The sequence below is a fragment of the Haliotis rufescens genome, unplaced genomic scaffold (genome assembly GCF_023055435.1).
Source record: "Haliotis rufescens isolate VD_foot unplaced genomic scaffold, xgHalRufe1.0.p SCAF_12, whole genome shotgun sequence".
Taxonomy (NCBI): domain Eukaryota; kingdom Metazoa; phylum Mollusca; class Gastropoda; order Lepetellida; family Haliotidae; genus Haliotis; species Haliotis rufescens.
Window position 1 is genome coordinate 289,869 of NW_025963802.1, and position 25,187 is coordinate 315,055.

At 44.8% G+C, this 25,187-nt stretch overlaps 1 protein-coding gene across 1 annotated transcript in view; it reads left to right on the forward strand.

The window, feature by feature from the left end:
* The window catches only part of LOC124117264 (insulin-degrading enzyme-like), a 35,753-nt gene that overhangs the window by 5,979 nt on the left and 4,587 nt on the right, over positions 1-25,187 (forward strand). The window contains exons 5-26 of the mRNA XM_048393231.1: positions 692-795; positions 1,173-1,342; positions 2,894-3,016; positions 3,197-3,309; positions 4,346-4,435; positions 7,010-7,082; positions 7,398-7,490; positions 8,135-8,226; positions 8,730-8,810; positions 9,915-10,018; positions 12,249-12,351; positions 12,822-12,917; positions 13,133-13,159; positions 13,868-13,950; positions 14,926-15,070; positions 16,700-16,810; positions 18,301-18,421; positions 18,803-18,894; positions 19,150-19,261; positions 21,577-21,744; positions 22,980-23,104; positions 23,894-24,041. Coding sequence (XP_048249188.1) covers positions 692-795; positions 1,173-1,342; positions 2,894-3,016; positions 3,197-3,309; positions 4,346-4,435; positions 7,010-7,082; positions 7,398-7,490; positions 8,135-8,226; positions 8,730-8,810; positions 9,915-10,018; positions 12,249-12,351; positions 12,822-12,917; positions 13,133-13,159; positions 13,868-13,950; positions 14,926-15,070; positions 16,700-16,810; positions 18,301-18,421; positions 18,803-18,894; positions 19,150-19,261; positions 21,577-21,744; positions 22,980-23,104; positions 23,894-24,041 — 2,374 coding nt within the window. The remainder of the gene's footprint in view (positions 1-691; positions 796-1,172; positions 1,343-2,893; positions 3,017-3,196; positions 3,310-4,345; positions 4,436-7,009; positions 7,083-7,397; positions 7,491-8,134; positions 8,227-8,729; positions 8,811-9,914; positions 10,019-12,248; positions 12,352-12,821; positions 12,918-13,132; positions 13,160-13,867; positions 13,951-14,925; positions 15,071-16,699; positions 16,811-18,300; positions 18,422-18,802; positions 18,895-19,149; positions 19,262-21,576; positions 21,745-22,979; positions 23,105-23,893; positions 24,042-25,187) is intronic.

Consider the following 25,187-nt stretch of genomic DNA (forward strand, 5'->3'; position numbering starts at 1 on the left):
TGAGTGAGTGAGTATGGTTTTACGCCACTTTAAGCAATATTCCTGCAATATTGCGGCGGGGGACACCAGAAATGGGCTTCACACATTGTACCCATGTCGGGAATTGAACCTGGGTCTTAACCACTAGGCTACCCAACCGACCTAAACCATGTATTAATCATTAATGAAGTATTAGGTTATGTTGTGGGTTGATTTTGTTGAGAATATAGAGTTGGATTTGTACAATTATCAGCGTGTACAATGTCCTCACCACTAGGGATGTAATGATTCACTGACACCTATGATATCATCAATACTTAGGTATACACGATACTTGAATCATTAGTTTGTGAGATTGCAATGTGCTATAAACAGAAAAAGAACTAATAGAGTTACCTCCCATAATAGCAGAAGTAGCACAAGGACTTGATAGCTGATGACGTGCCAACTAACTGTGACATTTAATAAACATCCCTTCATTCAAACCTGTATTGTTCTTGTGGTTTTCTTTGTTTAAGTTTTTAAGATGTCAATACATAAATATATGAAGAAAGAGGTTTTAAAGCTGTATTTCAGTGATTTCACCATTTCTTACCATTTGATGTGGTGTATCGTGATACCGGTAGTGACCTCAGTGTGTTTTTGACACAAATTGTATCGCAAGATACTAGGCAATACTCAGCTCTACTGACCACACAGATGTTGGTTTTAGTTCCTCAATGAGCACGGCGGCAGCAGCAACGCCTACACCTCCACTGAGAACACCAACTACTTCTTTGACATCACACCAGGGAATCTGGCAGGAGCTCTAGACAGGTGAGTAACACTCAGGTGGATCCAGCATTTGTAAAAGAGAGGGGTCCAAAATATCAAAATCCTCTCTCAGATAATTTTACTGCCTACAACATTTTACATGTGTCCAGACTCTCTGGATCTTTGGATCTGCCTATGTAACACAAGGCACTGATCTCAGATAGCAGGCAATTTGCCTCAGTACATGTTTGCTGGAGATGCTTCATGTCCTGAGAAAGTGTGTTGTGAGTAGATCTTTTTTGGGGCTCCTGTCTGGAAAGTTGAAGAATTACAGTCCACTACCCCTAAACCCCATCCCCACCTCTCTCCCGTCAAACTTTAAGTGACTGATCCGTCAACACGACTTGCTTTTACTACAAGAGGTGCTGATTTTACTGCAGGTTTGCCCAGTTTTTCTTGTGTCCACTGTTCACATCCTCGGCGACTGACAGAGAGGTCAATGCAGTCAACTCCGAGAATGACAAGAATCTCCAGAGTGACCAATGGAGACTCATGCAGCTAGAGAAGTCCCTTGCTGACCCGTCACATGACTTCAGTAAATTTGGATCAGGTCAGTTTCCATGACCATTAGTATGCAACTTCCCGAGGCAAGTGAGTTAACTGACCATAAAAGTCCAGTTTCCACCCTTGCTGAACTAGGCTGGTATTATGGGGTTACATTTTGGCTAGACTAACGAGTCTATGCATAGTCCAATCAAAATCGCGCACCGAAATCGAAATCCGGTTCGTAAAGTGTCTGCAGGATTCGCAAAGCATGTGCACCGCTAGCTCGTTGTCAACAGATATTTTCTAAATATTTTCATGTTTTTAATCAAGGTGCTCACGTGATTTGATGCACTCCGCGATGTAAGACTCGTTTTATCACAATATAGATCTTGATTATCGATCAGATCGGGTGCCACCGTTTTGTTTGAAGCAAATGCAAGCGATACGAGAGGTGGAATCTGAGGCATAGAAGGGACAGTATGGGGCTCCAGATAATATGTTGTGCCATGGAGTATTTCCTCACATCATTCACATTGGGTGTTGATAGTTTTCTTTGGGTCTCCAGTATATTTGTACTCTCTTGGGTGCAGTCTAGTGAGTTTTGTAAACCAATGACTTTTTAGAACACAATTCTACTTCTATGCTGTTCAGATAACTTCTAATTAGCATATGTTTGTGTGCTGCCCAAAGTGAGTCATGTCTCATAACCTTGTGTAACAGCTAGCTATGCGAGAAATCACAAAAAACAAGTAAGAGCAAAGTGTGGTTTATTTCACGATAAAACATCATTTTTCTATCATGACGTCATTTCTGGAGAGTCAAATGTGCGCTTGCAGCTTGATGACGTCATATATTGAAAAACGTTATTTTTGTGAGGGAAGTGTCTAGTTAGTTGTTCCCCATAGATGTAGCTTGGCTACGCACGTAAACGCAGTGGCCGAACAATCACATTCAAAAGATATGACAATCGGTATTAGGAGAAAAGGTACAGATAATTGACATGAAGATTATGAGAATATTTGGGAAATAACTTAACTTAACCCATGAAATTGTAAAATGGACTTGTCTGACATTTTTGTGGTCGGATTCTATTTAGGGAGTCATCTGCGCCCCTCATGATTTATTCTCCCTGCAGTGTTTTATTGTATGATAAACACTGACCACGAGTGATTTATTCTCCCTTCAGTGTTTTATTGTATGATAAACAACGACCCCGAGTGATTTATTCTCCCTGCAGTGTTTTATTGTATGATAAACAACGACCACAAGCTTTTATTTCTTAAATAATGAGACATGTTACAATAAGTGCGATATGCACAGTACAGTTCCTGTGTATGTGATACCGACATTCAGTATAAAGAAGAGATCTGTAAAGACATACGTGTACACAAACCCAAACAACTCAATTGGGTAATTACGCACAGTGCTGTTTAACTATTGAGTTGTCTTATCATTTCATACATATGTGTACAAAGCAACTCAACATAAATTAGGTCATAGTGATTTAGTTAGGATAGCCTCGGATAGCTCTACCTGTCAATGGTATTTCAGTGTTACTTACCGCTAACCTATCAGGACTGATGAGGGCTCACTGTGTTTGTGTTTGGTCTTGCAGGCAACAAGCAGACTCTGGACACGTTACCGCGGGAACGAGGACAGAATACAAGAGACGAACTCTTGAAATTCCACTCTAAATACTACTCGGCTAACGTCATGGGTCTCTGTGTGCTGGGGAAGGGTGAGTGACTGGAAAGGTGGTGATGCTGTAAATATCACCATTGTCAGGTAACACACAGGATTCACATGCATCCAATGTCCAAATGTAACAAAAGATTCTTGTTTCCTGATAAGAATTAATCTAAGAAATGGGACAATGATCATTGCGGGGTGATGATGTGTGAGGTTTTGTCGTTCCCAGAGTCTCTGGATGAGTTGATGGAGATGGTGGTGCCGTTGTTTGCTGGTGTGGAGAACAAGTCTGTGTCCGTCCCGGAGTGGAACATCCACCCTTTTGGCCCTGACCAGCTGCAGGTCAGTGTAACCTTGTGAACAGTTTCCTGTGAATGATCGTGCTGATCATCTTTTACAGCTTCACCCCACCTCTCTCACACTCATCCCTCCAATCCAGGGCCATCAACCCCAGATATCTAACCACCAGCACCCTTGCCCCAAGGCCTCTAACCATTTCCACCCCCACCCCTCTAACCTCACCCTCTAAGCCATCCCCTCTAATCCAACCCCCCAACCCCAGCCTCTTACCCCACCTCTCTCTAACTCCACCCCTCTAACCCAACCTCTCTCTTAACCCACCCCTCTAACCCCACCCTCTAACCCAATCCCTCTAACCCCCCCCTCTAACCTCCCCTCTAACCCCATCCCTGTAACCCCACCGTCCAACCCCAGCCCTCTAAGCCCACCCCTCTAACCCCATCCGTCTGACCTGACCCGTCCAACCCTATCCCTCAAACCTCACCCCTCCAACCCCATCCTCTCTAACCCCACCCCTCCGACCCCACTTATCTAATCCCATCCTTCTAAGCCCACATCTCCAACATCACCCTGCCACCCCTATCCCCTCCAACCCAACCTATCTGTTGATTGTTACTTCAACCCCAGTTCACATATTATGTGACTCAGTGTTGATATATACTTATAGCAGAGGGACAGTCGTGTAGCCTAGTGGTTAAAGTGTTCGCTCGTCACGCCGAAGACCCAGGTTTGATTCCCGACATGGGTACAATGTGTGAAGCCCATTTCTGGTGTCCCCTGCCGTGACATTGCTGGAATATTGCTAAAAGCGGCGTAAAACCATACTCACTCACTCACTCACTCACTTATAGCAGATGTTTGGGCAGTAGAGTAGTCCAGTGGTACAGTGTTTACTCATCATGCCAAAGACCTTGGTTTGATTCCTCATATGGGTACAACATGTGAAGCCCATTTCTGGTGTCCCGCCATGATATTGCTTAAATATTGCTAAAATCAGCATAAAACTCTACTCATTCACTCACTCACTACAGCAGATGTGACCAAGTTGATAATGTCCAATGTTTCATCATCTTTCCAGAGGAATGTATGTGTTGTCCCTGTGAAGGATCTCCGCCAGATGAACGTGTCATGGTCGCTGCCTGATCTCCACCCATACTACACATCAAAGGTAGGCAGTATACACATCACAGGTAGGCAGTATACACATCAAAGGTAGGCAGTATACACATCACAGGAAGGCAGTATACACATCAAAGGTAGGCAGTATACACATCACAGGAAGGCAGTATACACATCAAAGGTATGCAGTATACACATCAAAGGTAGGCAGTATACACATCAAAGGTAGGCAGTATACACATCACAGGTAGGCAGTATACACATCACAGGAAGGCAGTATACACATCAAAGGTAGGCAGTATACACATCACAGGAAGGCAGTATACACATCAAAGGTAGGCAGTATACACATCACAGGTAGGCAGTATACACATCAAAGGTAGGCAGTATACACATCACAGGTAGGCAGTATACACATCACAGGTAGGCAGTATACACATCACAGGTAGGCAGTATACACATCACAGGAAGGCAGTATACACATCACAGGTAGGCAGTATACACATCACAGGAAGGCAGTATACACATCAAAGGTAGGCAGTATACACATCACAGGAAGGCAGTATACACATCAAAGGTAGGCAGTATACACATCACAGGTAGGCAGTATACACATCAAAGGTAGGCAGTATACACATCACAGGTAGGCAGACTTCTTTGTTTGTGGAAGGTGAAATTTGTTGGCTTTCAATGCCTGTCATCATGTACATGTTTTCCTCGTTTATACTCTAGTCATGTATTGATATATGTTGGCAAAACCTACCTTCTTCCAATTCTCCTGAGGTAATTACAGCGGTAAAACACAGTGTGTAACACAACTAAGCCTTATTCAAGGCTTTGTGTTGTACATCTCAGGAACATGTATGCGGATAGAATCTGGGTACACTGAAGCCCGCCCGACAGTTGAACGTTGAACATGTATCTCCCTACACATGGGACTGTTCCAAGCCCTGGTACGTGGTGATTATCATCTGTAGCAGGCTTCTGTTGAACGTTTATGTCGCTACACATGGAACTGATCCAAGCCCTTGTATGTGGTGATTATCATCTGTAGCAGGCTTCTGTTGAACGTTTATGTCGCTACACATGGAACTGATCCAAGCCCTTGTATGTGGTGATTATCATCTGTAGCAGGCTTCTGTTGAACGTTTATGTCGCTACACATTGAACTGCTCCAAGCCCTTGTAGGTGATGATTATCATCTGTAGCAGGCTTCTGTTAAACGTTTATGTCGCTACACATGGAACTGCTCCGAGCCCTTGTATGTGGTGATTAACATCTGTAGCAGGCTTCTGTTAAACGTTTATGTTGCTACACATGGAACTGCTCCAAGCCCTTGTAGGTGATGATTATCATCTGTAGCAGGCTTCTGTTAAACGTTTATGTCGCTACACATGGAACTACTCCAAGCCCTTGTATGTGGTGATTATCGTATATAGCAGGCTTTTGTTGAACGTTTATGTCGCTACACATGGAACTGCTCCAAGCCCTTGTATGTGGTGATTAACATCTGTAGCAGACTTCTGTTGAACATTTATGTCGCTACACATGGAACTGCTCCAAGCCCTTGTAGGTGATGATTATCTTATATAGCAGGCTTCTGTTGAAAGTTTATGTCGCTACACATGGAACTACTCCAAGCCCTTGTATGTGGTGATTATCGTATATAGCAGGCTTTTGTTGAACGTTTATGTCGCTACACATGGAACTGCTCCAAGCCCTTGTATGTGGTGATTAACGTCTGTAGCAGGCTTCTGTTGAACATTTATGTCGCTACACATGGAACTGCTCCAAGCCCTTGTAGGTGGTGATTATTGTATATAGCAGGCTTCTGTTGAAAGTTTATGTCGCTACACATGGAACTACTCCAAGCCCTTGTATGTGGTGATTATCGTATATAGAAGGCTTCTGTTGAACGTTTATGTCACTACACATGGAACTACTCCAAGCCCTTGTATGTGGTGATTATCGTATATAGAAGGCTTCTGTTGAACGTTTATGTCGCTACACATGGAACTGCTCCGAGCCCTTGTAGGTGGTGATTAACGTCTGTAGCAGGCTTTTTTGTAACGTTTATGTTGCTACACATGGAACTGCTCCAAGCCCTTGTAGGTGGTGATTAACGTCTGTAGCAGGCTTTTGTTGAACATGTATGTGGCTACACATGGAACTGCTCTAAATCCAAGACACATGGTGAATATCATATGTACAGGCTTCAGTTGAACATGTAGGGGCACAGATGGCCCAGTCATCTAAGGCGCCGCGATTCGCTGTGTAGAGTTGCGTCCCCTGGATACGCCAGAAACCTATGATTATGGGTCGAATCCCGGTTCACCCCGATTATGTTTCTAGGTTTGTCAGCACCATACCCGTGCTCGTGGGTTTCTCTGAAGTGGTAAACGTCTGAGACCTGCATCACTTTGGGCTTTCCTCCCACATTAAGCTGAAACGCCGCGATATAACTGGAATACTGTTAAAAGCGGGGATAAACCCAACTCACTTACTCACTCTGTTGAACATGTATGTGGCTACACATGGAAACTGCTCCAACCAATGATGCATAGTGACCACCATCTGTAGCAGGTGTATATTGTCAGTTAAACATGTAGTGTGTATCTTCCAGCCTGAACACTATCTCGGGCATCTGATTGGCCATGAGGGGCCAGGGAGTCTCCTGTCCGAGCTCAAGGCAAGGGGTAAGACACTTGTTGAATCCAGTCTCCCACGATTAATCACTGGTCCTGTAGTTGTACCAAATTGCTGACTTCAGATGGAAATTCACTCACACTACACTTACCATGGCAACAGATTCATTCTCACGTGGAGTAATATTTCATCCAGGGTTATATTTTAGATATCCAATTCAGAAACTGAACATTTGAAAGAGAACTGCTTAGATGTCTTCTGTATTCTAGTGTTCGTGGTACTAAGAAGTATAACATGTATGTGGTGTGTGGTATGATGTTAGAAGTAATGTGTGCTGGCCTGCTCATGTCTGCTGTTGTCTGTAGGCTGGGTGAACACGCTGGTCGGCGGGGGCTCGCCGGGAGCCAAGGGCTTCGGCTTCTTCATCGTCAACGTAGATCTCACAGAAGAGGGCATGGGTATGTGACATTAAGGCAAATCACACGAGGCCTGACTTTTGTTTGAAGGGGTTGGTGAGGTGAGGTATTTACAGATTAGGGGCTCGAAAGTTCAGGGGCCTGTTCCACAAAGTGATCTTAGCGCTACGACTGCCTTAAGTCAGTGTTAAAGTATTGCAATTATGATCGTCTTAGCACTAAGATCAATTTGTGGAACGGGGGCCTAGAAGGTAGGATGAAAAAATGATAGTATTTGAAATAATATATTTATATTGATAGAGACAACAAATGAGCTTTTTAATAACAAACGCTTTACTTATTTCTGATCAGTGGAATTGAAAAAAATACTGTTTTTCATTTTTCTTCAAATTTCAAATTTTTGAAATCGATCGGTTTGTAAACCAAATGTATAAAGTCAAGTCTAACCACACCCCTTGCAAGGCCTATGATGCTGAATTATCAATGGTGTCTATTGATTGTGCTTTGTTTATTCTGATGAGTCTTGTTGAAAATTGTCTCAGACAATCACATGGCCATCTGTTGGTGTAGCCAGTGTGTAGTGTTTGATTATTTCTTTGTTGTAGTCCATTGTATTTAAGCTTTGAGTCCAATTTGACATTCAATTTTGACTGATATAAAATGCTTTGACTTGTTTATGTGACCAGACCATACAGAGGACATCATCACCCTGATCTACCAGTACATTAACATGCTGAAGGCAGAAGGAGTCAAGGAGTGGATCTTCAAGGAGTGTCAGGTACAAAACTCACCTGATGTTTCTCCTGTAGTTGTACCTGCTATTTGTGGGTATTATCACCTGTAGTTTACCTCTAATTGTAACTGTAGTTGTATATGTATTTCCACCTGTAGGCTATTTGTTGTTTTTACCTGTAGTTTCATCTGTAGTTTTACCTTTTCCTTTACCTGTAGTTTGCCATTACTGTTAGCTGTAGTTTACAATTAATTTTACCTGCAGTTTTACCTATACTTTTGCGTGTAGTTTTATCTTTACTTGTATCTATAGATTAGCATTACTTTTACCCGTAGCTTACCATTACTTTTACTTGTAGTTTTACCTATACTTTTACTTATACATTTATCTGTAGTGTTCCTATCATTTTACCTGTAGCTTTTCCTATACTTTTGCCTGTAGGTTTACCCAAACTTGTATCTGAAGTTTACCTACAGTTTTACCTGTAGTTTACCTATAGTTTTACTTCTGATTTTATCCAAATAATTATGTTGAACTGTTGATTCCAGGACTTGAGTGCCATGGCTTTCCGCTTCAAGGACAAGGAGCGTCCACGGGGATACGTCAGCTCTCTGTCCGGGATGATTCATGTAAGTCTGGGTGCATGTTGGTGTGTGATGTAATTGAACCCATACAGAGAGTTAGTTCTTGGAAGCAGGTGACAAGACTTCATGTTAACATGATTAATGCTATCAGACATATGTGATTATAACATGACTACAGAAAACATGCATTCAATTTATTCTTTATCAATTTGTACATGGGAGGTTATCATGAGGTTAACTTTAATCCCTGTTGATGAGTTTCTGCTCATATTCCTCGTTGATGTGAAATGCTGTGCTGTTTGTTCGTCTCTGTATAGCTGAGACATAAGGTTAATGGCTTCGCGGATTGTGTCTTGTTCAGGCATAAAGTGAAAGTGTCTCAGTGTAGTTGAGAACGAAGGTAAATGGCTTCATTGTTTGCCTGTAGTTTGGTTGGTTGGTTTGTTGTTTAACGCAGAACTCAGCAATATTCCACCTATATGATGACGTCTGTAAATAATTGAGTCTGGACCAGATAATCGAGTGATTGATATCATGAGCATCGATCCACACAATTGGGATTGATGACATGCATCAACCAAGTCAGCGAGCCTGACCAACCAATCCCGTTAGTCGCCTTTTACGACAAGCATAGTCACCTTTTACGGCAAGCATGGGTTGCTGAAGACCTATACTACCCCGGATCTTCACAGGTCGCCTGTAGTTTGGCTTGAGGTGAAATGCTGTCTTGTTTGTCTCTGTCTAGTTTAGGTGTAAGGTGAAAGCCCCTTTGTCTCTGGGTGGTTAAGACCAAAAGTTAATGTTCCTTTGTGTGTCTCTTGTGTAGTTGGGGGGGCTGTGGGGTGGTCTAGTGGTTATAGCATTCGTTCCTCATGCTGAAGGCCTGGGTTCCATTCCCCACATGGGTGCAATTGGTGAAGCCTATTTCTGGTGTCCCCCGCCACGATATTGCTGGAATATTGCTTAAAGCGGTGTACACCCAAACTCACTCACTGTGTCATTTGGCTAAGGTGAAGGGTTGCATTGTTTGTTGCTGAGGCATGAGGTAAATACATTGTTTGCCTGTGGTTTGGCTTGGGGTGAAATGCTATTTTGTTTGACTATGTCTGGTTTAGTGTGAGATGAAAGTGCCTTTGTCTGTCTCTGTAGGACTATGTGATGCCGGAAGTCCTGAGTGGGAGCTACACAGTCACCGAGTACAAGCCGGACCTCGTCCAGATGGTCATAGACAAACTAGTTCCAGAAAACATGAAGTAAGTCCTGGGAAACAATACTTCTGTAAGTGGTTGTGCCAACTCTCAGGTAGGTCCACCAACAGAAGTCTGACTGCAAAGGTTCTTATTCAGCTGGAGATAGACCGCCTCCGTGGTCTAGTGGTGGAGCGTCCACCCAGAGAGCGGAAGGTCCAGGGTTCGATCCCCGGCCACGTCATACCAAAAGACGTTAAAAGATGGTACTTGTTGTTACCCTGTCTGGCGCTCGGCATTAAGGGGCTAAAACAAGGACTGGTCGGCTCGGAGTCAGTATACTGTGTCTGAGTGGGATATTCATGTTAAACTGTGGCATGGTATTTCAGTGAGCACTATAGCACTAGCACTATAAATCGGCATCAGTCTGGACTAGTACAAGCAACCACACAAACACACACGTACATGCACGTCGCTATATAAGTGCAGTAATCTTGGACGCGACGTTAAACCCTATTTCACCTCACCTCATCTCAGCTGGAGATATTTGTAGCAATAACACCCTGTTATAATGACAGGTATGTCTGTGATTTCTAAAGCATGCCCCTGAACTAATTTTATGTAGTACATTTTCTTTTAGGTTTTATTTTGTTAAAGATCCTGGTCAGTAGATCTCTTGTCCTCCAGATCTGTTGTACATTTTCACTTAACCTGTTCTGCATGTCCCAAACAAGAGTGAGTGAGCGAGTTTTGGTTTTATGCTACTTTTAGCAATATTCCAGCAATATCGCGGTGGGGGGACAGCAGAAATGGACTTCACACATTGTGACTTTGTAGGGGATCAAACCTGGGTCTTCAGCCCGATGAGCAAACGCTTTAACCACTAGGCTACTGGACCGCCCCTTGTCCCAAGCAAGAAGGGCGATGGGGTAGCCTGTTGGTTAAAGCGTTCACTCGTCAATCCTCAGACTTGGGTTACAATTCATCATTTGAATGTTGTATACTTTATTTACCTTTTATACCTGATCTAAACATGAACAACTTCTACGGTGAATCTGATTATGTGAAAGGCTGATGTGGCATTCACATTTAGTGAGTAAGTGAGTGAGTGAATATGATTTTATGCTGCTTTTAGCAATATTCCAGAGTCTAAGAAAATGTGCTTCACACATTGTACCTATTAGGGCAATCTTGAATCCGGGTCTTTGGCTTGATGAGCGAAAGCTTTAACCACTAGGCTACCCCACCGCCCCCACTCACATTTAAAATGAGTAACTCTAATTTCAATCAGCATGCAACATCACTATCAGTATCTGGCATCACTGTCGGTAAGAAAAGAAATAGTTGAGAGTGTCTGTTTCCATTCATTTGTTTGGAGACCAGTGCAGATCCTGGGTAGAATAGGTCTTCAGCAACCCATGCTTGCCATAAAAGGTGACAATGCTTGTCATAATTGGTGACTAAAGCGATCGGGTGGTCAGGCTCGCTGACTTGGTTGATGCATGTCATCATATCCCAATTGCATGGATCCATGCTCATGATATCAATCACTGGATTATCTGGTCCAGATTTGATTATTTTTCAGACTGCCGTCATATAGCTGGAATAGCTGCGGCGTTAAACAACAAACAAACAAACAAACATTTGACTGGAATCACAAATATCAGGGAAATATGACTTGGTAATCATTACACCTTTGTCAGCAAAACATTACGTAATTCATAACAGGTATCACAAAATGTTCTGATAACTTAACAGATTAGAAACAACAACTTTTCATCCATTAATATGGTGTTATGTTTTTTATCATGTTGTTAAGGGGCACGGGTGGCCCAGTCGTCTAAGGCGCAGCGATTCGCTATGCAGAGTTGCGTCCCTTGGGCATGCCAGAAACCTACGATTGTGGGTTCGAATCACGGTTCGCCCCGATTATGTTTCTAGGTTTGTCAGCACCATACCCGTGCTCGCAGGTTTCACCGAAGTGGTAAACGTCTAAGACCTGCATCACTTCGGGCTTTCCTCCCACATTAAGCTGACACGCCGTGATATAACTGGAATAGTGTTAAAAGCGGTGTTAAACCAAACTCACTCCCTCACTCACTATCATGTTGTTACATGACTAGTTTGGCACATCCTCAGCCCTTAACGTTATATCACTGGAAGGTGAGCTTCTGTACCTTTGTTCTCTGGTTTGTTAATCACATGAGTAACCAGTCTGCAGACATGAGCACCATCAGGTAGAAGTGCGTAAAGTTGCTCCAGACAATTGTCAGATGTGAAGTCTCCTTCTTGACAGATGCATCATCATTGCTCAGAAATTCAAAGGGACGACGGACAAGAAGGAGAAGTGGTACGGAACAGACTACATGGAGTCAAGTATACCTCCAGAGATGATTAGGGTAAGACAACATCCAGTCACTTATACTTCCAGATATGATTAGGGTAAGACAAGATTGACTCACATATACCTGCAGGGATATTTTGGATAAGACATTGTGTGCCACGTATACCTCCAAAGATGATGAGTAAAGTCAATGTGAAGTCACATATGCCTCCAAAGTTGATTAGCGTAAGACAACATTGATTCAAGTATACTTCCAGAGATGATTAGGGTTAGCCGGCCAGTCAGGTATACACCCAGAGATGATGAGTAAGCCAACATCGAGTCACATATACCAACAGAGTTGATTTGCCTGAAATAGTGTTACGAGTTCAACTGTTGAACATTATTCACTCCCTGTTATCCCTTATATAGTGTTTCCCTTTATGCTTATTGTCAGATATTCACTTCTTTTGTCTGTTATGTATGAAATATGCACAAGGTGTTTATCTATAGATCATTTTGACTAACTGAATTATTTTTTTTCAGAAATGGAGTGATTGTGGATTGCATGATAATCTCCGTCTGCCTCAGAGAAATGAGTTCATTCCAACAAATTTTGACATTGTCACACGTGAACCAGAGGTATGTCTCTAAATGTAACCAAGTGAGCAATACTGAACTGAAGCGCAACAAATTTTCAAAACTAATATTTAAATGTCTTATGAACCAAAGTGTTCAGTGTTCATAATATTTGAGGAAGAAAGTTGTATAAACTTGATAAAGCTGTATGAGCTGCTCTTGTATCCAGTATAGACATTCAGTGATTATCAATGATGGAAATACACTTTTTCTTTCAGTCCTCTTCAGCTCCGGATATAATTAGGGTATGTATTTTTATTTACACCCTTCTTCAATGTTTGAAGCACATTTCTGGAGTCCCCAGCACCATGATAGTGCTGGAAAATTGTTTCAATGGCTTAAAACCATACTCACTCACTCACTCACTCACTCACTCACTCACTCACTCACTCACTCACTCACTCACTCACTCACTCACTCACACGCTCACTCACTCACACGCTCACGCTCACTCACTCACACGCTCACTCACTCACTCACTCACTCACTCACTCACTCACTCACTCACTCACTTCTTCCTCCACACTCTTCCTTCATGCCCTTGGTCCTCTCAGTATCTGCATATGCTGTGTAATTCCCCTCATCATTTGACTATATTAAGGATGTAGTATTATGTATATGAATGTAGACCTGCAAGTGTTAGAATCTAAATTATGGCATTGCTACAATTGTCATAAAAAAGTTTAAAAATACAGATATTAGAAGACATTTATCAAATAACTTTCCATAATTGCTGTATTAAACAGGCTTAAAAAATTCACCTTTTATATGGGGTGTCATGTTAAATTTTATGCTAAGGATGGGTTTCATAAGTTATATGCTGTTTGGTCTTGAAGTAGATTACAGGGTGCAAATGTATGACGAATACATGGAAGTGAAGAGTTTTGTGATTGCTATGTTCCTTGCGGAGTCAGAAATAAATGCAAATGAATGATGTAAATCATTGCCTCCAGGATGATGCTATGTGCCGATTCTGGTTCAAGCAAGATGATGAATTCCTACTACCTAAAGCCTGCATGACATTTGAAATCAAAAGGTGAGTGAAGATTTACTGGCATCCTGGATTGGTGACTCACCTGGATGATGTTGTTACTGATAGTGATCCCCCGTGAAGAATAGAGTTAGAACTTGTCTTCAGCAGCCCATTTTTGTCTTCCCCCGTGAACATCTGGGTTAGTATTTGGCTTCAGGAACCCATGTTTGTTGTAAGAGGTGACTAATGGGATGGTATGGCCAGGCTCTCTGACTTGGTTGATTGCATGTTATCATGTCTAAATTACGTAGATCGATGCTAATGATGTCAATCACTGGATTATCTGGTCCAGGCTTGATTATTTACAAACCTCTGTCATATAGCTGAAATATTGCTGTGCATGGAGTTAAACAACAAATCAACAAAACTGTTACAGCTACAGTAACATATTGAATGTTAAGTTTTCTAGAGTATGCGGTAAAATGTTTTCTAGCACGACAGTTACTCATTCATACTCATAATATTTTCATTAATAATACGATCTCGGAATTCTACATACCGACCTGCTTGATGCTTAAGCCATCACATTAGTTGTAACTATATTTACATGAAAAAGACACCCATGAAGATACTGCTCAGAATAGGTCTTTAGCAACCCATGCTTGCCGTAAAAGGCGACTACGCTTGTTGTAAGAGGCAACTATGCTTGTCATAAGAGGCAACTAATGGGATCGGATGGTCAGGCTCGCTGACTTGGTTGATGCATGTCATCGATCCCAATTGTGTGGATCGATGCTCATGATATCAATGACTGGATTGTTTGGTCCGGATTTGATTATTTACAGACCTCCATCATATAGCTGGAATATTGCTGAGTGCAGCGTTAAACAACAAACTAACAAACAAACATGAAGTAGGAACTTTTAGTTTCAATTTGGGAATGTTTACTGACTGACTTGGGACCGAATGTCGGCCTCTGAGCAGGTGTAGGTTAGTCCCTGGGAATGTTTGTTGAAGTCCTTGCTTCCACTGTTGCAGCTCCTATGCCTACATCGATCCGCTCCACGCCAACATGAACAGCCTGCTGATGCTGCTGTTTAAGGATGCTCTCAACGAGTATGCCTATGATGCAGAGTTGGCCGGACTGGGGTACAACCTGGACAACACCATGTATGGAATGACGGTCAGTGTGAGGTGGGAGGTGGGAGGTGGTGGGGGGCAAGGCTGGGGTACAACCTTGACAACACCGTGTATGGAATGACGGTCAGTGTGAGGTGGGGGGGGGCAAGGCTGGGGTACAACCTGGACAACACCGTGTAAGGAATGACGGTCAGTGTGAGGTGGTGGGGGGTAAGGCTGGGGTACAACCTGGACAACATCATGTATGGAATGATGGTCAGTGTGAGGTGGGAGGTGGGGGGGGGGCAAGGCTGGGGTACAACCTGGACAACATCATGTAGGGAATGACGGTCCGTGTGGGGTGGGTGGGTGGGGGGCAAGGCTGGGGTACAACCTGGACAACACCGTGTATGGAATGACGGTCCGTGTGAGGTGGGAGGTGGTGGGGGGCAAGGCTGGGGTACAACCTGGACAACACCGTGTATGGAATGACGGTCCGTGTGGGGTGGGTGGGTGGGGGGCAAGGCTGGGGTACAACCTGGACAACACCATGTATGGAATGACGGTCCGTGTGAGGTGGGAGGTGGTGGGGGGCAAGGCTGGGGTACAACCTGGACAACACCGTGTATGGAATGACGGTCCGTGTGGGGTGGGTGGGTGGGGGGCAAGGCTGGGGTACAACCTGGACAACACCGTGTATGGAATGACGGTCCGTGTGAGGTGGGAGGTGGTGGGGGGCAAGGCTGGGGTACAACCTGGACAACACCGTGTATGGAATGACGGTCCGTGTGGGGTGGGTGGGTGGGGGGCAAGGCTGGGGTACAACCTGGACAACACCGTGTATGGAATGACGGTCCGTGTGAGGTGGGAGGTGGTGGGGGGCAAGGCTGGGGTACAACCTGGACAACACCGTGTATGGAATGACGGTCCGTGTGGGGTGGGTGGGTGGGGGGCAAGGCTGGGGTACAACCTGGACAACACCGTGTATGGAATGATGGTCAGTGTGAGGTGGGAGGTGGTGGGGGGGAGAAGGCTGGGGTACAACCTGGACAACACCATGTATGGAATGATGGTCAGTGTGAGGTGGGGGGTGGTGGGGGGGAGAAGGCTGGGGTACAACCTGGACAACACCATGTATGGAATGATGGTCAGTGTGAGGTGGGGGGTGGTGGGGGGCAAGGCTGGGGTACAACCTGGACAACACCGTGTATGGAATGATGGTCAGTGTGAGGTGGGAGGTGGTGGGGGGCAAGGCTGGGGTACAACCTGGACAACACCAGAGAAAATGGCAGGTTGGGAGATAGTGTGGAAGGAAAAGCTTAGGTAGAACGTGGACTACACAACATGAAGCAATTTTGATAAAGTTTTGCCTTCAGGACATAGAAATAATAAACAAGGATCAAGTCTCCAGCTATAAACTAATTTATTTGTAAATGAGACAAGATTTTGTATAAGATAACACCAGGCGCCAGATAGCGCTGATTTTCATTTTAGATTTCCATATGACTTGAGAGTGTCAATAATTTTGGTTAACTTGCGTACAGTGACTTTGTAATGTATGATAAATCTTGAGGTGTATGATATCATGAGGTAATAGTATTGTATTCCCGCCATTGTGGGTGTTATTAGCTACTGATTGTGCCCTGTTATGGGTAAGTGTGCGCCTGTGTGTGACATGGTGTTCTGCCTTCAGCTGTCTGTCAAGGGTTACAACGACAAGCTGCACGTGCTGCTGCAGAAGATCATAGAGCGCTTCACCACCTACCAAGTGGACCCCAAACGTTACGAGATCATCAAAGAGTTGGTGAGTCTTTGGTGGCAGACAGTGACATCTTTAATGAGGAATTTAAGTGTTAGTAGGGAAATGCATTTGTGATACGAAAGTGTGATCGATAGGTAACTTGTGTGTGTAAAGGACAAATGAAACTATCCATGTTCCCTGGGCAGGATGTCCTTCACATTAGTGACTGGAAACCATTTTTCTGATTGGTCTTAAATTGGCATTGAATGCACTGACTGGGAAAATTACAGTGAAAGCGTCATGATTTGATTTTAGTCTAACTACTAATTTGACCTCGTAACAATATTAATGAACATAACCCCCTACCCCGTCAAGTGTCAACTCTGGTATGCCCCCACCCATTCAGATATGCCCCCTCCCGCTCATGTATGTCCCCCACCCACTCAGGTATGTGCCTAACAATCAGATATGCCCCCACCCACTCATATATGCCCCAAACCAGTCAAGTATGCCCTTACCAACTCAGGTATGCCCCTACCCACTCAGGTATGTCCCCACCCACTCAGGTATGTCCCCACCCACTCAGGTATGCCCCTACCCACTCAGGTATGCCCCCACACACTCATATATGCCCCCACCCACTCAGGTATGCGCCTGTCACTCAGGTATGCCCCCACCCACTCATATATGCCCCTGTCACTCAGGTATGCCCCCACACACTCATATATGCCCCCACCCACTCAGGTATGCCCCTGTCACTCAGGTATGCCCCCACACACTCATATATGCCCCAACCCACTCAGGCATGCCCCCACCCACTCAGGCATGCCCCCACCCACGCAGGTATGCCCCCACCCACTCAGGCATGCCCCCACCCACACAGGTATGCCCTTGACACTCAGGTATGCCCCCACCCACTCATATATGCCCCAACCCACTCAGGTATGCCCCTGTCACTCAGGTATGCCCCTACCCACTCAGGTATGCCCCCACCCAATCAGGCATGCCACCACCCACTCAGGCATGCCCCCACCCACTCAGGTATGCCCCCACCCACTCAGGTATGCCCCTACCCACCAACACAGTTATGCCCCCACCCACTCATATATGCCCCCACCCACTCAGGTATGCCCCTGTCACTCAGGTATGCCCCTACCCACTCAGGTATGCCCCCACCCACTCATATATGCCCCGACCCACTCAGGAATCCCCTACCCACTCAGGTATGCCCCCACCCAATCAGGCATGCCCCCACCCACTCAGGTATGCCCCCTGTCACTCAGGTATGCCCCCACCCACTCATATACGCCCCTGTCACTCAGGTATGCCCCCACACACTCAGGCATGCCCCCACCCACTCAGGTATGCCCCCACCCACTCAGGCATGCCCCCACCCACTCAGGTGTGCCCCAACCCTCCCACTCAGGTATGGCCCCACCCACTCAGGTATGCCCCTGTCACTCAGGTATGCCCCCTCCCACTCAGGTATGCCCCCAACCACTGAGGTATGCCCCTCAGCTATATATATATGTGTATGTGTGTGTTGCCTGCAGTACTACCGAGGGCTGAAGAATTTCGTGGCAGAGCAACCTCATCAGCACGCCATCTACTTCACCTCCGTCCTCGTGTCCGAGATGGTCTGGACCAAGTGCGAACTTCTGGACTCTTTAGATGGTCAGTATGTCCAGGCTCGCATCATGGTAACTCACACGATTATACATGACAGCAGTTGGTAAGGAGTGCTGGCCAATGAAACACTGGTAGATTTTCACCCATTTTAGTTTTAATTATAAGGACACTCAGGAACAGTCTTTGACTGCAGGTACCTTCAGGACAGTTGGGAACTGATCATGTGAGAACTAGTGTATCTTAGCAAACATTGTGTCTTTCTACAATTTTTAGTTCCTATTTTGGGAACACTTTGAGAACAGAGATTCCATGTACTGTAATGGGAGGCAGAGCAGACGTATGTGGAGTTTAAATACCATCCATGTAGGTCCTGATAGTGACTTTCGTCCACCTCTTGTGTTGATGAGAGTTTTGTGTGATGTTCAGATGTGACGCTGGAGAGACTCCAGGCCTTCATCCCCCAGCTGCTGTCCAAGGTCTACGTGGAGGGCCTCATGTATGGAAACATCACAAAACAGGTACTTGTTGTTTCTTTTATTTGGCAGATAATAGAAATGATTTAGTCTTTACTAACCAGTGAAAATATGATTTTGATAGTTGACATTTGACTGTCATTGTACACAGATGAAAATACTCAAGTTCGTACCAGATATTTCCACATGAGTTGAGCCTAATGTAGATGATTTATGAGAGGCATCTCCATTGAGAAATAACATGATGATTTTTAATGATGATGTTGTTACTGTTGAAACTGGGGTCCCTCTGTGTTTCAGCGGGCTCTGGAGATCGGTACTCTGATGGAGACGATACTTCGAGAAAAGAGTGGCTCCAAACCACTTCTGCCGAGTCAGCACAAACGCACACGGGAGCTGCAGTTGCCTGATGGTATGTTGGTAGTGTCAGTGTACAGAGTGATGGTATTGGGATGGGGTCAGTGTACAGAGTGATGGTATGTTGGTAGTGTCAGTGTACAGAGAGATGGTATTGGGATGGGGTCAGTGTACAGAGTGATGGTATGGGGGTGGGGTCAGTGTACAGAGTGATGGTATGGGGATGGGGTCAGTGTACAGAGAGATGGTATTGGGATGGGGTCAGTGTACAGAGTGATGGTATGTTGGTAGTGTCGGTGTACAGAGTGATGGTATGGGGGTGGGGTCAGTGTACAGAGTGATGGTATGGGGATGGGGTCAGTGTACAGAGTGATGGTATGGGGATGGGGTCAGTGTACAGAGTGATGGTATGGGGGTGGGGTCAGTGTACAGAGTGATGGTATGGGGGTGGGGTGAGTGTACAGAGTGATGGTATGGGGGTGGGGTGAGTGTACAGAGTGATGGTATGTGGGTGGGGTGAGTGTACAGAGTGATGGTATGGGGGTGGGGTGAGTGTACAGAGTGATGGTATGGAGGTGGGGTGAGTGTACAGAGTGATGGTATGGGGGTGGGGTGAGTGTACAGAGTGATGGTATGAGGGTGGGGTGAGTGTACAGAGTGATGGTATGGGAGTGGGGTGAGTGTACAGAGTGATGGTATGGGGGTGGGGTGAGTGTACAGAGTGATGGTATGTGGGTGGGGTGAGTGTACAGAGTGATGGTATGGGGGTGGGGTGAGTGTACAGAGTGATGGTATGTTGGTAGTGTCAGTGTACAGAGTGATGGTATGGAGGTGGGGTGAGTGTACAGAGTGATGGTATGGGGGTGGGGTCTGTGTACAGAGTGATGGTATGGGGGTGGGGTCGGTGTACAGAGTGATGGTATGGGGGTGGGGTCAGTGTACAGAGTGATGGTATGGGGGTGGGGTCAGTGTACAGAGTGATGGTATGGGGGTGGGGTCGGTGTACAGAGTGATGGTATGGGGGTGGGGTGAGTGTACAGAGTGATGGTATGGGGGTGGGGTGAGTGTACAGAGTGATGGTATGGGGGTGGGGTGAGTGTACAGAGTGATGGTATGGGGGTGGGGTGAGTGTACAGAGTGATGGTATGGGGGTGGGGTGAGTGTACAGCGTGATGGTATGGGGGTGGGGTGAGTGTACAGAGTGATGGTATGTGGGTGGGGTCAGTGTACAGAGTGATGGTATGTGGGTGGAGTCAGTGTACAGAGTGATGGTATGGGGGTGGGGTCAGTATACAGCGTGATGGTATGTGGGTGGGGTCAGTGTACAGAGTGATGGTATGTGGGTGGAGTCAGTGTACAGAGTGATGGTATGGTGGGGGTCAGTGTACAGTGTGATGGTATGGGGGTGGGGTCAGTGTACAGAGTGATGGTATAGGGGTGGGGTCAGTGTACAGTGTGATGGTATGGGGGTGGGGTCAGTGTACAGAGTGATGGTATGGGGGTGGGGTCAGTGTACAGAGTGATGGTATGGGGGTGGGGTCAGTGTACAGAGTGATGGTATAGGGGTGGGGTCGGTGTACAGAGTGATGGTATGTGGGTGGGGTCGGTGTACAGAGTGATGGTATGGGGGTGGGGTCAGTGTACAGAGTGATGGTATAGGGATGGGGTCGGTGTACAGAGTGATATATGGGGTCGGAATCAGTGTACAGAGTGATGGTATGGGGTGGAATCAGTGTACAGAGTGATATATGGGGGTGGGGTCAGTGTACATAGTGATGGTATGGGAACGGGATCAGTGAACAGTGTGATGGTATGGGGGTGGGGTCATGTGCCGTATGTCATGTGCCATGTGTCATGTGCCATATGTCATGTGCCATGTGTCATGTGCCATATGTCATGTGCCATATGTCATGTATCTTCTGTGGCATGTGCTACATTTGCCGTATGTCATCTGTGTCACGTTTGGTATGTCATGTGCCATGTATCATATGTCATGTGTGATGTGCCATATGTCATGTGTCATGTGCCATATGTCATGTGCCATGTATCATGTCATGTGCCATATGTCGTGTGTCATGTGCCATATATCAATTGTTGTATGTTGTCTGCGTCATGTGCCATATGTGCCTAATGTCATCTGTGTCATGTGTTGTATGTCATGTGCCATATGTCATGTGTCATGTGCCATATGTCGTGTGTTTTGTGCCATTTGTCATGTGCCATGTGCCGTATGTCATGTATATCATGTGCTGTATGTCATGTGCCATATGTGGTTTGTCATGTGTCGTATGTAATGTGTGTCATGTGCCCTTTGTCATGTGTCATGTGCCGTATGTCATGTGTGACATGTGTCATGTTGTTCTGCTGCAGGCTGCTACTACATGTACGAGCAGACCAACACGGTGCACAGCGGGTCGTGCATTGAGATCTACTACCAGTGTGGCCGCCAGGACACGAACCTCAACATGCAGCTAGAGCTCTTCTCTCAGATCATCAGTGAACCCTGCTTCAACATACTCCGAACTCAAGAACAGCTAGGTGACTACCACACAAACATTACAAGGCTTTTGTACACAGTCTAATATGGTTAATAATGTAAATAATACAATTAATGTGAAACTATGTGAAACTTGCGATTGTCCCTTGCTGATGACACATTATGACCTAGAAATACTGGAGTTTATTGTCATGTTCACTGCACATGAAACAATGACATTCCTAACAAAGCTCCAATACACAATGTCACTAAGTGCTTGATGTAGCACTTCCCACATCTTCCTGAGGCAAGGGCGTTAATGGACTATAAAAGTCCAGTTTCCACCCTTGCCAAACTTGGCTGGAATTCCGGAGTTACATTTTGGCTGGACTAACGAGTCTATGCATAGTCGATTCAAAATTGCGTAACGAACTAGACATCCGGTTTGTTAGCAACATGCAGATTTCGGTCGACTTCAGGATTTGTAAAGCCTACTGGGCGTTGACAGATATTTTTCAAATCTTTTCATGTTTTTGATGATGGTGCTCAAGTGATTTTATACACTTTGCGAAGTAAGACCTGTTTTATTACAATATTGATCTTGATTATCGATCAGATTGTCTTCACTGTGCGCCACTATTTTGTTTGAAGCAAATGCAAGTGATATAAAAGATGGAATATGATTGGTCAATAGGAGGGACATAGAAGGGACTTGACTCATAATAGTCACTGGTGGCGCAACACGATTGACCCTGGAATTTCAAGCCTAGTTTGGCAAGGGTGGAAACTGGACTTTTACAGTCAGTTAATGCCCTTGCCTCGGGAAGTTGCACTTCCCACCAATTACCATATCGGGTGTTGACAGTTTACACAAGCTGATCAAGCAGTTATGACAGTTGTCAACTGTATATGATGGTGCCTGTGTTCTTGGCAACTTTGTATAATATTAGCTACATAAGCAGACTGTATACAGATGTCATACAGAAATATGAAAATTCATATGACAGCAGGTATTGACTAGCCATTGTTAAACCTAAGGGTGGATACTGAGGTCCTTCAGGTTAGCTGCTATTGTATTTGAAACCAGGGATTCCCTAATTCTATAACTTTAAACAAAAGGGATATTACAACGACTTTGATTACATTGCTAAAGTAGTTGTTGGATCGTAGCTTCAATAGTAGGATCAGTGTTGTAGATTCATATGTGTTGAAGGACTTGTTACTTTAGATTAATGTAAAATAACTATACATAATGTATGGTATTGCTTTGTATCAATGAATGCTGTGTGGTTTTCAGGGTATATAGTGTTCAGTGGTCTGCGTCGGTCCAGCGGTGTCCAGGGACTCCGAGTGATCGTCCAGTCAGACCGACAACCATCCTTTGTGGAGTCTCGGGTCGAAGCCTTCCTCAAGACTATTGATGTAAGTTCTGAAGAGATTTGGTTTGTTTGGTTTGTTGTTTTACGCCGCACTCAGCAATATTCCAGCTATATGACGGCGGTCTGTAAATAATCAAGTCTGGACCAAACAATCCAGTGATTTACATCATGAACATAATCTACACAATTGGGATCGATGACATGCATCAACCAAGTCAGCGAGCCTGACCACCCGATCCCGTTAGTCGCCTTTTACAACAAGCATAGTCGCCTTTTACGGCAAGCATGGGTTGCTGAAGACCTATTCTAGCCTGGATCTTCACGGGTCAGTTCTGTAGAGTATCATCCCAATGATCATTGTCTTGGAAAGGACATAAAGATGCCAATATTTGTGTATGGGCCATGGGATTGTTTCGCATTCCATCAATCGCTGGTATGCCTGGCTTGATAATTTACACCGTGCCATGATATAGCTGGAATATTACTGTCTGAGGCTGAAAACAGTGAGTGAGTGAGTGAGTATGGTTTTACGCCGCTTTTAGCAATATTCCAGCAATATCACAGCGGGGGGACACCAGAAATGGGCTTCACACATTGTACCCATGTCCGGAATTGAACCCGGGTCTTCGGCGTGACGAGCGAACGCTTTAACCACTAGGCTACCCGACCGCCCCTAGAGGCTGAAAACAACATTCACTCACTTTTGGGTACATGAAAACGGATTGACTGAACGCAAGGTAACATGTGCCTCTGTCTTCACCAACTGGTATGATGGAGGCATTTGGGTGGACACTGCAGGAATACTGACCTGGAACTATTTTTCTGTGTGTAGGACTACATCAACAAGATGAGTGAAGAGGAGTTTGACAAGCACGTGAAGGCCCTGGCAGCTAAACGTCTGGAGAAGCCCAAGAAGTTGTCTGTGCTGAATGGCAAGTACTGGGGAGAGATTATCTCGGAGCAGTACCACTTTGACAGAGGTAAGTGTTATGTGTAGGATAACCACGTCTGAAGGTTTTTATGATATTTAAGCCCTGCATCCACGGGATAACACCAAGGGGCATAAGCCTCAAGGTTTTATCCCAACAATAGAGGTTTTAAATATCACAAAGACCTGAGAGAAAATGTTTTATCTATCTTACAAACCGAAAAAAGAAACTTGAAACAACATTGATCAACATTTTTATGTTTCAAACATACTTTCCATGCACTAGAGGAAACAGGCGTAAAATATCTGTTGCTGGTGTACGGTACTTGTAAAATACATTCTGGAAAGCATTGTGATTTATTAGCGCCCCTGTAGCCTAGTGGTACACAAACTTGGGCTACAGATACAAAGGTTGCGTGTTCACTCCTCTGGAATATACATGTAAGGAAAACAGTTTACATTTCATTACAGGGGCGGTGGGGTAGCCTAGTGGTTAAACCGTTCGCTCGTCACGCTGAAGACCCGGGTTCGATTCCCGACATGGGTACAATGTGTGAAGCCCATTTCTGGTGTCCCCCGCCGTGATATTGCTGGAATATTGCTGGAATATTGCTAAAAGCGGCGTAAAACCATACTCACTCACTCACTCACTCACATTTCATTACATTGTGTTAACATGCCAAATATTTTTCTAGCTAGAAACATTCATATGTTACCATCTAACCATATGTTACCATCGAAATTGTATTAGTAAAATCCCCTGGATATTATATAAAATCCCGGGGATATTATATAAAATCCCAGGGATATTATGTAAAATCCCGGGGATATTATAACATCCCTGTTTATGAGATTTAACCAGACAGGAGAACAATAGGATGATGTCACTGGAGGTTTATAACATGGAGGTATTTAATGCATGAAAGAGGGCAGTAGGGTGGTCTACTGGTTAAAGCATTTGCTCATCATGTTGAAAGCCTGGGTTTGATTCACCAGAAGTCCATTCCTGGTGTCTCCCAATAGGACATGCCTGGAATATTGTTACATGTGAATAAAATGACACTCACTCTATCACACACTCTCTCACAGTATGTGAGAGTTATGCATGCATGAGAGAGTTGAGCAGAGTTGCCTCTCTTAGGCATGCCAGCAACCTATGAGCATGGGTTTGAATGCCAGATTTGCCCTGATTATGTTG